Here is a 15477-nt window from a genome sequence, read left to right as displayed (position 1 = left end):
AACAGAAGAAAATTACGAGGTGGCGAAGAGTGCTGGAGCGCGGCGATGGGGACGCCGCCCGGGGGTCTTGGGGCGGGACTCCACCTGCCGCCACCACTCGCTTCGCTGATGACATCCCATTAGCAGTAATGGAGTTAGTGAGTGCATCGCGGTGACTGGACCCAGGCCTCCTACAAGGGCCAGAATCCCACCCCAGCCATAGCCTCGAGGCAGGAAGTGCAGTGGGCAAGCTCCCGGCCAACAGGTTTTCTCCTGCCAAAGCCCAGGAACGTGTGATTTTGTATCCAGTACAGCTTCATCTCGGTGGATTTTCCTTCCTAACCACCTCCTCCTCCACAGGTTTTGTGACCGTGCTGACCCCTACGCAGACCTCATGAGAGTCACAAGCCATCGCAACTGACAGTTTAAACGTCTGCCTCTCTTATCTCTAAGGGAGGGAACTATCTCTTATGCAATGTGATATCCATGGCTGCTAGCACAGTGTAATTAATTCTTTCATTGTTGATCATTGTAAGTTAGGATGCATGTGTATACTATATTGGAGGCTTTGGTCCTTGATTAGATTGCTATGTATCTACCAGATCCAGTCCCTCCATCAGCATCTATATCAAAAAGCACAGAAGCTTTACCTTAGTCTTAAGTGACCAACTTAACAAAAAAAGTGCAATCAGAAGAATATCCTAGTGTTAGCCTACTAAGTATTCTGTTTTTACCATTCTCATTCACATTTAAAACTTTTATTGAGTGCTAATCATATGACAGACACTTTGCTAGGTACAGTAAGGAGATGGGGTAGGAGGCTTCTCAAAGAGGAAGCTCCCTAGTATTTATAACCTGGAAGAGGAATCAGACCCAAACCTTTTCTTACAGAGTAACAATTAAGTGCACAGGTTTGGAGTCTGGAAGCATAGGATTAAAGGAGGGCTCTACCTTGTGACTAGCAGTTACTTAATTAGGAAACTACTTCTATGGGCTTTAGTTTCACCAGCTGCCCAATAGCAGCACCTCCATACTATAGGTAAGAAGATGTACATGAAAGTCCACATAGAGCTCTCAGTACAGTGCTAGGAACTTGGTGAGTGCCTCAGGAATGTGAGCTTACATAGTGATTGCCACCGGAGGCCACGATGTACAGTCAAGTGCGTGATCACCAATCTGGCACAGCCTTATCTCCCAAAGCCCATCTGTATCAAGTGTGACCGCGTGCAGCCTGGTGGAAAGGGCCTGCTGTGGTGGTACCCTTTGTCCAATGCAAGTAGAGAGAGGAGAGCAGCGGCAGCAGCCTACCCAAGTGAAAAGGGCATGATAGTTGAGGGAACAGGGTCAGAAATCAGGCCACAGGCCAGGATTCTCCTGTTCCCACCTGCCCCCCATCCCCTAGGACCCACAGCAGATGCAGGAGGTTTCCCCACCTTTTCTGGGGTGCTGAAGTGCCATTCCTTTGCATTGGTAATAGGATGCACAGGGCTTTCTGAGAAATGCTGCTTTCATTCTCTGCCTGCCTAGAACTCGGAGGGGTCCTACTGGGACTCCTCCAGCAGGATCATCTATTCAGATCCTGGACATGCCAGACCCTGAGCTGTGTAGTATATTCAGAGAGGAGTGGCAGGACCCTTTTGGCGGGGCTGTCTCACACAGGACACCAATAGGGGAAACGTGTCCCAACGGGAGAAGGGAACCAAGAAGCCACCAGCCTCGGCTGCCTCTAAGGTGGCTCATTCCAGGTCTCAGGGGACCTCTTGTCTGCTGAGTTTCCCTACCAGAACTCTGACTCCCACCAGAGCCAGGGGCTTGAGCAGCAGGAATACAAGATCCCCAGCAGGACTCCTTAAGGATGCTATAAACGACTGCTGCCATGGAAAGAGCATTCTAGACACTCCATCCTTCTAAAGTATTTATTGATTACTGTGGGAGTCTTTAGTGCTGTCTGACAAACATTTCTACTCCTCTCTTGTGAGCACTGGAAACTTCCTAGCCCTGTAGTTGGGTGGAGCCATGTGACTAGCTCCAACCGATCACTTGTGAGCAGAAATGACACATAATTATTTCTAGGCTGGAGAAATTAATTGCCAATATAAGACCCTCCAGAGCTCTCTTGTCCTTGGTATGGCTACTGAGAATGTTAGGAAATGTGACTGCTCCATCAGCCAGGGTTTCTACAATGAGCACAGGCCCCCCACCAACCTGTGATGGACATTTAGAATGACTGAGAAATAAGCCCTTATGGTTTGAAGACACTACAATGTGGGAGTTGTTTGTGACTGCACATAGCTTAGCCTGCTCTGACGGATGCAAGGTGAACAACTCACACAAAAGGACAGAGAAGAGGCCAGTAAACAGACAAGCACCCCAAAAATTACAAATTATGTCATTACAAATTAGACTGGGTGGACAAAAAAGGTCTCTCTTGGGAAGTGACATTTAAGCTAGGACCTCAGGGATGAGAAAAATCAATCTTAGCAAAAGATGGGGGTGGGAGGAAGGACAGGAGAGTATTTCAGGCAGAGGCATAAGCCTGTGCAAAGTCCTGGGGCAGAAGAAAGCTTGGTACTGCTGAGAATGGTCAGGAGGCCTGGAATGGTGAGCAGGGGAAAGTGAGTCACACAGGGCTGGAAGGGGAGGCAAGAGCCAGATGATGCAGGGGCTTCTCGGTTTGAAATTTACTCCTGTTTACAGAGGAGTTTGAAATTTACAGAGGAGTTTGAAATTTACTCCTAGTGCAGTAGAAACTGCTGAAGAGGTTTGATATGGTTTGGATGTGTGTCCCCTCCAAATCTCATGTTGAAATGTAATCCCCACTGTTGGAGGCGGGGCCTGGTGGGGGGCTGTTTTGATCATAGGGACAGATCCCTCATGAATGGCTTAGTGCTACTCCTTGGCATGAGTGAGTTCTTGCTCTGAGTTCACACGAGGTCTGGTTGTTTAAGAGTGCGTGGCACCTCCCCGCCTATTCTTATCTCTGCTCTCAGTATGTGATGCGCCTGCTCCCACTATGCCTTCCGCCATGACTGGAAGCTTCCTGAAGCCTCCCCAGGAACAGATGCCAGTGCTATGCCTCCTGTACAGCCTGCAGAAACATGAGCTAATTAATAATTAAGCCTCTTTTCTTTATCAATTACCCAGTCTCAGGTATTTCTTTATAGCAACACAAAATGGACTAACACGGACGGGCGCGGTGGCTCATGCCTGTAATTCCAGCACTTTGGGAGATGAAGGTGGGTGGATCATGAGGTCAGGAGTTTGAGACCAGCCTGGCCAACATGGTGAAACCCCATCTCTACTAAAAATACAAAAAAATTAGCCAGGCGTGGTGGTGGATGCCTGTAATCCCAGCAACTCGGGAGGCTGAGACAGAGAATTGCTTGAACCCAGGAGGCAGAAGTTGCAGTGAGCCAAGATCACGCCACTGCACTCCAGCCTGGGCAACAGAGCAAGACTCCGTCTTAAAAAAAAAAAAAAAAAGACTAACACAAGGTTCAAACCAGGAGGCTGACATGCTTTGATTTTGGTTTTAAAAAGATTACTCTGGGTCAGGCATGGTAACTCATGCCTATAATCCCAGCACTTTGAGAGGCCAAGGAGGGTGAATCTCCTGGGATCAGGAGTTCAAGAACAGCCTGGGCAACATGGCGAGACCCCATTTCTATAAAAAATAAAAAAATTAGCCAGACAGTGGTGCACACCTGTGGTGCCAGCTACCAGGGAGGCTGAGGTAGGAGACTGAGTGAGTCCAGGAGGTGGAGGTTGAGCCCAGGAGGCAGAGGTTGCAATGAGCTGAGATCGTGCCACTGCACCCTAGCCTGGACGACACAGCAAGAAGCTGTCAGAAAAAAGAAAAAACATTACTCTGGCTGTGGTGGGGAGATTGGGCTGTGAGGGATGGATGTGGAACCGAGGTTAGGATGCTGTTCCGGGGGTCCACGCACAGTGGGGTCCAGAGGGCTAGACAGGGTAATCAGCTCTCAGATCAGAGATTTGGAGAGATTGCAGGAGGAAGGGAGCAAGAGAGCTGAAGAGAGCTGAAGACCAAACAGAACAGTCTTCCTGCCAAACCCCAGAGGAACCAGAGGCAAGGTTTGAAGTTTAGATCCCTAGAGGTGCTTTGACACCAGGGACATGGGTACTCAAAAGCCAGGAAGGAAATGGGGGAGGGTATGGATTTCCCAGAACATCAGCCAGCAGTGGAGACTTGCTTCCATGAGCTGGCAGGAGTGTATTCATAGATGGTATTATTAGAAAGAGGCCCGGCAAGCTTCTGTGGGCATCCCTGGGGGCATTTGATCTTTGGTGACCGCATCAATTAGAAAAGAAAAAAGGCTGCCAATCTACAGATGGGGGAACAGCCATTCTCACCTGCTGATGATTCTGGACAGACACTATTCCAAGCAGCCACAGAAAGAGGAGCTTGCCCTCGGCCCTTCTCTCAGCTTTCCCCTCTGCGTTTCACCACCCCTCGGTGCCCAGAGGTTCTCGCCTCACTTCCTGCTGCCTGGTCCTGTTCTCAGGCATGGGTTGCACAGGCTCATTCACATGCAGGAATAAATGGCTAGTTACAGCTCCATTCCCATTCCGTCCTGGGCACTTGATGAAAACCTGAAGTTCTAGGCTGTGGGAGGTCTTTAGAGGAGGACCTAAGATCTTTAATTCACATCACTAGGATGGAGGGATCTACCCCTCATCCAAAAAAAGCTCAGACTCCTGAGTTCTCATGCAAAGCACCAGGTAAGGGCAATGCGTCGCGGGAACCCTCGTGGAGAGCCTGAGCAGTAGCCCTGAGCCTTCCTTTCCTTGCAGCCTTTTGCAGGCAGCTACCAAAAAAAGCTCTTGCCCTTTACTGATTCCTAAACATATTCAAACGCTTGACTCTGTTTCTCAGTTTAGTCATTGCCACTAAACTGTGGTAAGTCATTGCCACTAAACTGTGGTAAGTCAGGACTTTACGAGGGACTTTAAAAACCACTTTTCCCTAAGTGTGGTATTGAGGGCTTCTCTTTCCCCATCACCATCTCTCAAGGTGGTCCCTACAGCCCAGCCAGCCAGCAGGCACTCACCAGATGTTCCTGGGAATTGCTCTCTTAGAAAGTCAGAGGCCCAAGTCATTCGCTAAAGGAGAAGCTTTCATCTTCCAACAGGAACAAAGCTACTTGGGAAACACATTAGGAAAAAAACTCATGCATCTCAATTTCAATTTTAAATTATTTAATTAGCTGGACTTATCTTTCTGCTGTCATAGTTTACAAAGAGTTATCTCCCAGAAGTGAAGTCAAGTCTGTCTTGTAACTGAGACATACGCCTTCCTCACTATTGCTCATCCCCACTGCACGTCCTCTTGTGTCCTCCCCCTTCCCTCTTCTGCAGACGCATGCTCTGCGCTTCCCACAACCTGCACAGGAACAACAGCTGCAGATCTGGTACCGACCTCCAGGTAACCAGATAAAAGCCGCCACGGGGTGACAGCTGCGAAGTACTCCACTGCGAGATAAAATGAGATTCAAGTGTCTAGATTCCGCGCTGAGCTCTTTCCAAAGTGAAATATGATTTGCAGCCTACCAGGAAGCCAACCTCATCCAAGGGCGTGACAGGACCCTGCTCGGCCCCTCCCTCCCTCCCCAGCTAAGCTGTCCTCTTGACAGCATCACAAGGGCTTCCTTGGATGCTGCCTCGACACCAGACGCAGCGGGGACTGCACTCAGCCACAGGCTCTCCCTCATGGTCCCCGTGACCTCTGCTGCCCTTTAAACGTCAGAGCACCTGAAGGTCCAGTCACAGACACCTGCCCTTCCGTGGGGAACCACAGCCACACCTGCAGCCCACCTATCCTACATGCTGACCGCACCCAGGCGGATCCAGGTCCTTGGCCCAGGGGTGCTCCTGATCTGCAGAAGCACATGACGCTAGCAGCCAGCCAGCTCTGGATGGCTGGACAGACAGACAAAGAGGACATGAAGACCCGAGTTAGGAAGGGGGAGGAGGAAGGAAAGGATGTTGGTGGTGGGCTTGGCACTGTTAGACGTTCGGCTGTGCTCTCCTGGCCCCACACAGCAATTCTCACTTCATAGAGGAGACCCCGGGTCTCAGAGAGTCAAGAGGTCACAGAGGCCTCAGGGCCCTTTAGTCACTGCTTACTGTTGCAGGCTGATTCTAGGATGGGGGGAGGAGTGGGGTGCACTTCAAAGGGAAAGTGGATGCCCCTCTGTCTCCCAAGCCCATCCCCCTTCCTCCTCCAGCCCTCAGGAGGGGCAGTGCCATGGGCCACCCCAGGACTGGGACTGGCCCGTCACCAAAGCACCATGCAGCCTCTGTCACTCTGTCCCACCCACAAATGCCAAACCCCGCCCTGGTGAATTTTTATGAGCAGCATTTTTTAAACTGTGGATTTTTTTATAGACGGCCCCATTCCTTCCCTGCATCTGCTAGAGAGCAGGGCAAGGCCAAAGGGTCAGAGGCTCGAGGAATGCGGTGTGGGGGAGTAAAAGGACATACCTGAGAAGGCCCCAGACCCTCGCTCCACCAGGAGGTAAGACCACCAAACCATTAAAATGCGCATCTCTGGGGTGGGGATCAAAGGGCGATTCCCTATTTTCTATCGGGTTTTAATTTTTTACGATGGCTAAGAAGAACTCTGGCAGACAGGAACGAAAATAAAGCAGCAATGACATTGGGGTGGGCTCCACGGTGGGAAGGTAGCATCTCTGGCAGGTCCCCATCAAGGCCTGGTCCCCACTGGGAAAGCTCCAGAGGCAGGGGCTCAGGGCTCCCTCCCCTCCACACCCTGCCCCGGGGGAGGGGCCTCCTTGCACAACCCGTGCAGGCAGTAAATCCAGCCTTGGCACTCAGGCCATAAATCACAGAAAGCTCTCCAGGCAGCTGTACACACCCCAGAGCAAGGCCTCCTGGTTCCTGCAGGGCGCCAGGAAGGCCAACTAGCAGGAGGTCCGATTCCTGCTGTCTGCTGCTGGGGCCCACTGCTCCCTGTCTTGACCCCAGACAGGTAGGAGAAGAGGCCCAGGGCTCGGCAGGCCCTGAGGGGCTTGTTTAGGGCAGGTGTGGCCATGAGGACTCTCTCAAGTGACACTGCAGAGCACTCCTCCCCTCCCCTCAGCAGTTCAGGATCTCACAGCCTGAGAGGGAGCTGTGATGTCCTCTTTACAGGTGAGGCCTATCAGGTTGAGAGTTCAATGTCTTTCCAAAATCACGCAGCTGGTGAGAGGCAGACCAAGCCTGAAAGCAAGCATGCCTGACAACCATATCCATGCTCCCTGTCCCAGTCCACCACCTTCCCACCCATGCTGCAAAGCTGTGTGACCTCTAACAGGTTACCTCCACTCTCTGGACCTTTGTGTTCTCATCTATAAAGTGACAGTCAGTCAACGAGCCCATGCTGAGCCTCTGCTATCTGCAGAAGCTGTGCCAGGCACCAACAGCCAGAAAAGTGTGGCTCGAAGGTCCCACGGCTCTCCCTCTTCCTGAGTGGGCGCTCGGCACCAGGGCGCACGAAAGAGACAGAGAACACTGGGGGAAGCATCTCACACACCTTTGGCAGAACCAGCTGAGCTCCCTGACTTTTGGGACTCCTGGCCTCCCAGCGCTCCTGCTCCCACTGTATCACAGCCTGAAGCTACCTCCAGGAACTTTCCTAGAGTGGCTAGTGTCTAAAGGTTGCCTCTGGACAATCTCTCCCCAGATCACCTGGTGCCTGAGCATGGGAAATTGGGTCCTCTGGCTAACCAGAGGTCATATCTATGAATTCTTTTCATCCCTCCTAGGGCTGGGGTGTTATACATCAAAGTGGCTGCCACAGCATCTGGCCCACAGTAGGTCTTAACAAGTATCTGTCCATGGACGGATGGACAGATGGATGGATGGATGGATGGATGGATGGATGGATGGATGGATGGATGGATGAGGGAATGGCTAGAAGGGTGATTAGGAGACTCAAGGATGAAGGGGTGCTATTCAGGAGGCCTTGGTGACACAGGCAGGAGATGGGGGAGGCCCATGCAGAGCTCAGCTTGCTGACCCCAGCTTACTGACAGTGCCAGTCTCCCGCTGAGGCTCTGCGAGACACACAGCACACTGGCAGGAACAGAGGCTGTGAGCCATCATGGCAGGTAATGACGAGCCCCTGCTACCTGCCTGGTCAGCTCCCACTGAGCGGCAGCTCCAACCAAGGCTGCTCACGTGTCTCGGCAGAGCCGGGGCGGGCTGGGCCTGGGCCTGGATGTCCAATGATATGGTTTGGCTCTGTGTCCCCACCCAAATCTCATGTGGAATTGCAATCTCCAATATTGGGGTTGGGATCTGGTAGGAGGTGATTGAATCATGGGTGCAGATTTCCCCCTTGCTGTTCTCATGATAGTGAGTTCTCACGAGATCTGGTTGTTTGCAAGTGTGTGGCTCTTCCCCCTTTTCTCTCTGTCTCCTGTTGCCATGTGAAGATGTGCCTGCTTCCCCTTCACTTCCTGCCATGATTGTAAGTTTCCCAAGGCCTCCCCACCTATAGTTCCTGTACAGCCTGTGGAACTGCGAGTCAGTTAAACCTCTTTTCTTCGTAAATTACCCAGTCTCGGGTAGTTCTTTATAGTAGTGTGAGAACAGACTAATACAGGCAATGTCTGTGGCAGGCCCTGGAACACCCAGAGCATCATCCACTGCCCCTTCTCTAATGGACACAGCCCTAAGACTAGACTTGCCACATGAAATACCGATGCAATACAGGGGCCATACTTATATGAAGAATGATGCATTTTTATATCTGAAATTCAAATTTAACTGGGCATGTTGTATTTTTATTTGCAAAATCTGACAACCCTACCCAAGCCCAGGAATCTCCAGGTGAGCAAATCTCTGGGGCCCACACCCGCCAACAGCATCAAATCCCCCAGCTGCTGAGAGAGGAGGCCAGAGTGGCAGGCCCAAGACACAGCTCTCAGGCAGAGGGACTCCCTCCCCAGGTGTGGAAAGATCCCCCAGTGAGGACTGCTGGGGACTCCAATGAGACAATGTGTGGCAGCTCTCCTGCACCAGGAGGATGGAGGGAGGTGCTCCCCAGGCCCTGCTCCTCCCCATGGCTCCAGTGGCATGTGCCCTTCTCCTGAGGAATCCCACACAGCCTGTTCCCACCCAGCAGAGTACTGGTAAGGGCTGGGCCGAGAGTGGTGGCCCAGCCACAGCCTCTGGACTTCTCCCACTTCCTCCTCTAAGAAGCCTTCTTGATGACTCAGGCCTCCCTGATCTGTCCACACATTTTCACAACCAATTACATGGCCCTTGTCCTCTTCTCTTGTTTTGAGTACATGAGGGCCCCTGGCTGAAATCAGAAGCCCTGGCAGACGGAGTGCCAATGCTACAGCCCAGCACAATGCACCGAATCAGCGCTCACCTGAGACATAAAGACCAGTGAACGCCTTGGGCAAGAAAAGGCATGCCTCTGAGCCTCGGTTTCTGCATCAGAACGAAGGGAGCTCTCTCTCACAGAGGTTGATGGGAAGATTACATAATACAATGCCAAGGGCACCATGCCAATTTGGCCCCTGGAAGCCAGTTAGTCTGCGTCCATTTTATTTATTTTTTTATTTACTTTTTAAAAAAACAGAGATGGGGGTCTTGCTGTGTTGCCCAGGCTAGTCTCGAACTCATGGCCTCAAGTGATCCTCCCACTTTGGCCTCCCAAAGTGCTGGGATTACAGGCATGAGCCACTACACCAGGCCACTTTATTTTTTGTTTTGTTTTAATTTTAAAATTATTATTATTATTACTATTTTTTGAGATGCAGTCTTGCTCTGTCGCCCAGGCTGGAGTGCAGTGGTGTGATCTCAGCTCACTGCAAGCTCTGCCTCCCGGGTTCACGCCGTTCTCCCAACTCAGCCTCCCAAGTTGCTGGGACAACAGGCGCCCACCACCATGCCCGGCTAATTTTGTTTTTGTAATTTTAGTAGAGACAGGGTTTCACCATGTTAACCAGGATGGTCTCGATCTCCTGACCTCGTGATCAACCCGCCTCAGCCTCCCAAAGTGCTGGGATTATAGGCGTGAGCCACCGCGCCTGGCCTAAAATTATTTTTAATTGTGGTAAAATATACATGATATAAAAGTCACCATCTTAGCTGTTAAGTGTATAGTTCAGTGGTATGAAGTAAATTCCCAGTGTCGTGCAGCCATCATCACCATCCATCCCTAGAAGTCTAAACACTACACCCATTGAACACTCACTGCCCTTCCCTCCTGTGCCCCCAGCCCCTGGCAACCACCAATCTACTTTCTGTCTCTGTGAATTTGACGACTCCAGGTACCAGGTTTCAGTGGAATCATACAGTATTTGTCTTTTCATGACTGGCTTATTCTACTTAGCATAATGTCCTCAAGGTTCACCTGTGTCATGGCCTGCCCTTCCTTCCTTGTTGAAGCTGAGGGATCATTCCATCGCGTGTGCCACACTGTTTATCCACTCACCTGCCCATGGACACTGGGGTTGCTTCCACCTCTGGCCTATCGTGAGAATGTTGCTGTGAATGTGGGTGTGCAAATATCTCTGAGACTCTGCTTTCAGTTCTGTCGGGTATACACTCAGAAGTGGAACTGCCAGATCTTATGTTAATTCTGCTTCATTTTTTGAGGAACCATCATACTGTTTTCCATAGCAACTGCACCATTACACATTCCCACCCGCAGTGCACAAAGGTTCCGATTTCTCCATGTCCTCCAACACTTGCTCTTCTCTGTTTTTTGTTTTGTTTTGTTTTTTTGTTTTTTTGTTTTTTTTGAGATGGAGTTTCGCTCTTGTTGCCCAGGCTGGAGTACAATGGCACGATCTCAGCTCACTGCAACCTCCATTTCCTGGGTTCAAGTGATTCTCCTGCCTCAGCCTGCCAAGTAGCTGGGATTACAGGTGCACACCACCACGCCCAGATAATTTTTATATTTTTAGTAGCGGCGGGGTTTTGCCATGTTGGCCAGGCTGGTCTCGAACTCCTGACCTCAGGTGATCCGCCCACCTTGGCCACCCAAAGTGCTGGGATTACAGGCATGAGCCACCATGCCTGGCCCTCTCTGCTCTTTTAATAGCAGCCATCCTGAGGGTGTGAGGAGGCTGTTTCCTTCCTCTTTGGACCCACACACCTTCGAGCCCCGCTCATAGCAGGCACTCCATGGATCTTCGCCCTGTGAACTAGATTCTCTCCTGAGCTTTCTCCCCTGGTCTTCTGGCTCCTAGGAGGAAAACAGGCTGTTTCTCTCCCTGCAGGGGACCTTGGGCCTTGTGGCTCTTGGAGATTATTTACAGCCAGGGCCACCTCTGTTCTCCCCTTGGGCAGGCTCAAGGATGAGCCCTTCTGGGAGAGTGGGAGGCAGGGGCCCAGACACATGGTGCATGATTTTCGCCACTGGGCAGTCTCAGCCTTGTGGCTTTCTGCTGGTGCATCCAAGTTAACCCGTCCGTCAGCTCCCACAGGACTAAGGACAAATGCACACCCCGTGACAGTGGATCTGGGGTCCTTGTGACTGCTGCCTCCTTTCCAGCTGTAGGCACTGACTTTGCTTCTGTTCCCAGTTCCTAGCAATAGGCTTCTGGTCCCCCAAAACCCAGCTCTCTCTGTCTACCCAAAGGCTGAGTATGTGGCAGCCTGAAATCCCACCAGATGCCGTCTCCCCAAGTCCCCACACACTCACCCAGGTGCCCAGAAGCCAACCTCACACTGACTCAGCAGCACATGCAGGAGAAGGCATGACAGGAAAGACACTCAGGAGGTCATGGAAACAGTAAGCTCTGATGGAGGGAAGGCCTGGCATGATCTAGAATAAGACTGGGGATAGCAGGCCTGTGTAGGCCTGCCATTCTTCTCATCCAGGGGGAAGCTTTAACATGACTTTGGCACCACACAGTCCTGGGTTCAAATAGCAGCTCCTGCCAGGTGCGATGGCTCACACCTGTGATCCCAGCACTTTGGGAGGCCAAGGCAGGCAGATCCTTGAGCCCAGGAGTTCGAGACCAGCCTGCGCAACATGGTGAAACCCTGTCTCTACAAAATACAAAATACAAAAAAGAAAAAAAAAATAGCCAGATGTGGTGGCATGCACCTGCAGTCCCAGCTACTCAAGAGACTGAGGTGGGAGGACCACTTGAATCTGGGAGGTGGAGGTTGCAGTGAACCAAGATCATGCCACTGCACTCCAGCCTGGGTGACAGAGGGAGACCCTGTCTCAAAAAAAAAGTAGCAGCTCCATGAGTACATGCTGTGTGACCCCAGGCAAGTCTGTTTACCTCTCTGAGCTTCCTTTGGCAAATGAGGATAACAACAGGCAAGTCACAAGGTCACTGTGGGGCTTCGAAGTGCAATCCACACCGAGGGCGGACACCCACCTGAATGCCGCTGTTTCATGCAGAGACCTCCTCCTGCCACCCGCTCTCCCGCTGCTGAAATCCCACACAGAGACCCGGGGTTGGAGGAAAAAAACATGAGATGAAAGGATAACGGCCTTCCTTTTTCCGACAGGAGACGGCTTGTTCTTAAGGGAAAAAACAGCCCCCTCTGCAGCACCACCTCCACTCCATCCTCTCTTTGTGTTTGAGCTTCTGGGGAAACAACAGGTCCCACGGTAGTTTCCTTCCAGGATCCCCCCTCCCTCCAGAAATTCCCCAATGACTGCCAAGCTCAGTGGTAAGAAAAGTGAGCAATTTCCAGACAGAGGCCAGCACATTTCAGAGGCATGGAGTGGAGGCCACGCCCCTCCTGACGGCCCCATCCCCCGCGAACAGTCGTAGGTCACCTGGGCCCACACTCCTAGTCGCGCTTACCTCTCGGAATGCACGGAGGAGGACAGAGTGAGACTGGCAGAGGGCTTGCTGAGGCGAGGGCGAAGAGGGTCATCTCCCCCAACCCTTGTCACTCTGCCCCTGCCCCACATCCTGGGCAATTATACTACTGTGGTGGGGTAGAGGCATCCAAGGCGGAGGCAGGTACTGTGCACCCGCGATACACCTGAGACTTGGAGACAGCGACCCTGGCGTTCAATAAGCATCCATTTAACGGTTCCCCAGGCATGGTGCTGGGGATCAGGGCACAACAGGGACCAACACAGACCCTCACGGGGCGCCGGGAGGAGCGGGGGCATCCAGAGGAACACGTGGAGCACGTGGCTGCCTTTGCCACACTCCTCCTCCCTGCCCTCCTCCCCAGCCCGGCGTGGCTGGTGTTCAAAGCTGCTGTGTGCTCTGCTCACTTGAAACCGACTCAGCTGAGGGGCTGTGCAAACGGCAGAGACTGAACAGAGGAGCGAAGTCCCTGAGGGAGAAACCACCCCAGAAAAGACAAGCCAGGTGTCAGGGTGGGGAGCTTGGTTACCACAGTGGGTGCAAGGAGATGGGGACTGAGCAGGGCCGTGGATGCTGGCGGCCCTCAGCCATCATCCTCCCTGCCCGGGCAAGTTGAATGGCAGCCCCAAACAGCAAACTCTCATTTTCCACCTTTTATTCCAGGAAGGGCACTGTGAGGCTGCAGCGGGGAGCAGGCAGGTGACCTTGGACCAGGATCTCTGACTAAGCCTGAGTCAGGGCTGCCTTCCACTGGTCCCCACCCACCCTTGCAGGCCACTGAGCCGCCTCTCCTGGCTCAGCCTCTCCCACTTGTTGCCCCCACCCTCAACTCCTTCAGTGACTTCCTCACCTCTTCATAAAGTCCAGGCTCTCATCTTCTCTCCGGCTGCCCCCGACAGTGTCCCGCACCCAGCCCCTCCCACCATCCGTCTCCCATCCTCCCAGCCTGTCCTCCTCCTGCCCCACTGCCTCACCGTACTCCTGCTCCTCGGGTGCTCCTGATGGCCTCTAACTGTCCTTCAAACCCAGCCCAGTAGCAGGTCCTCTCAAAGGCTTCCTGCCATCCCTTCCCTTCCCTGGGTAGGTATGGAACCCCTCACCCAGGCCTCCTCCACCCCAGCCCTGCTCCCTCCCAAGAAGCCAAGGCCGCATCTCACATCTGTATTTTTGTGCCTGGCGTAATGCAGGAAAGGAATGAGGATTTCACTGAGCACCTACTGTGTGCTGGCCACTGTTATGAAGGTCATCACAGGGAATGTTCACAACAAACCATGACATGGTATTGTCTCATTTTTGCAGGTAAGGAAACTGAAGCCTCAGGCGAAGAGATGATTTCAAAGAACTTCAGAGCTAAGAGTCTTCTTTGACTAAAGTAGGCCCCCATGTTTCCTGGGAGAGGTGGAGCTTGAGGCTTGAGTGGGCTTAAAAAACAATGAGGATTCTGACAAACACAAAAGAGGGAGAGAAAGAGAGAGAACTAGAGCATTCCAGGCAGCGGGGGACTGAGATAAAGGAAGGCCAGGAGGCAGGAAAGACTAGGAAGTGACTGGCAAGACTAGGCGGTTTAGTAGAGAATCCAAGGTATGCTTACACAAATTACTGGGCAAGGTGACTCACACCTGTAATCCCAGCACTTTGGGAGGCCAAGGTGGGAGGACTGCTTGAGCCCAGGAGTTTGCGACCAGTTTGGAAAACGTGAGGAGACCCCATCTCTATTTAAAAAAAGGAAAGGAAAGGAAAGGAGAGGGGAGGGGAGGGGAGAGGAGGGGAGGGGAGGGGCAGCAGAAAGCCTGGAATGGCAGGAGGAACACCAAGCCTGCCACAGACATGGGGCATTTCTGAGAAGGCTAGGCAGTGTTCCAGTGGGGGAAAGCCCTTGTGGACAACTTCCCTGTCAAAACCCTTCCCAGGAACTTGAAGGGCCAGTGCTAGAGACCCTGTGACCTCAGGCTCCAGAGATGGCTCCGTAAGGCAAACCCACCATGACCACTGGTCAATGACTCACTTCTCCTCCCAGGCGCCCTCCCAGGGATGAGCGCTCCTTCACTCTGCCTCCCTCAGCCCTTGCTCCGGTCTCTCTGCAGCTGGGGTCAGTGTTCCCAGTGAAGTCAGTGTGTGGAGCACACATGCCTCGTACCCACATTCATGCCCATGTGTGCGTGTGCACACGCATGTGGGGCCTGTGTGTGTCTTTCTCTGAGACCCACTCAAGATCTGCATGCACCTCGGGCCCCCTCCCAGACTGCTGCAGCCAGATGCACCTGGAGCCCCACCCGTCAGCCCAGGGAGACATGCCCCTGCTGAATTCAGAGAACGATCCAGAAGGATTCAGGAAATGAGGACCATTCATGAACCCAGCGACTGATGAAGAGCACCTTCTTCACATCTGCTGCCAAACTAACCCGAAAAGAAGAGACAGAGGAAGCCCCCGGATGATTGCAATTTGGGGACACCTCCAACTCATGCTCACTGCACTTGGTCCAAAATGATCAGAGGGGAGATTTGGCTCATGCTCTGGCCTCACTGGCTCCCATCACCATTGCCTCTGCCCCTCCAGCCTCTGCCAGGCGCCTGGCTGTGACCCTTGCTGACACTTCAGGCCCCTCACCCTTAGAATTGACTGCCAAAGGGCTAGTTGCTTAGTCTTCAAGTAAAGGGGGTCTGG

General features: G+C 52.5%; 1 protein-coding gene across 1 annotated transcript in view; it reads right to left on the bottom strand.

Annotated features, from left to right (window-relative positions):
- Positions 1–12426, bottom strand: part of RALB (RAS like proto-oncogene B) — a 54995-nt gene extending 42569 nt beyond the window's left edge. Inside the window, exon 1 of the mRNA XM_019022657.3 lies at positions 12360–12426. Coding sequence (XP_018878202.1) covers positions 12360–12378 — 19 coding nt within the window. The 5' untranslated portion in view covers positions 12379–12426. The remainder of the gene's footprint in view (positions 1–12359) is intronic.
- Between the last annotated feature and the right edge of the window lie 3051 nt (positions 12427–15477).

The sequence above is a fragment of the Gorilla gorilla genome, chromosome 11 (assembly GCF_029281585.2).
Source record: "Gorilla gorilla gorilla isolate KB3781 chromosome 11, NHGRI_mGorGor1-v2.1_pri, whole genome shotgun sequence".
In the NCBI taxonomy this organism is placed as follows: domain Eukaryota; kingdom Metazoa; phylum Chordata; class Mammalia; order Primates; family Hominidae; genus Gorilla; species Gorilla gorilla.
This window is presented reverse-complemented; position numbering and strand designations above follow the sequence as displayed.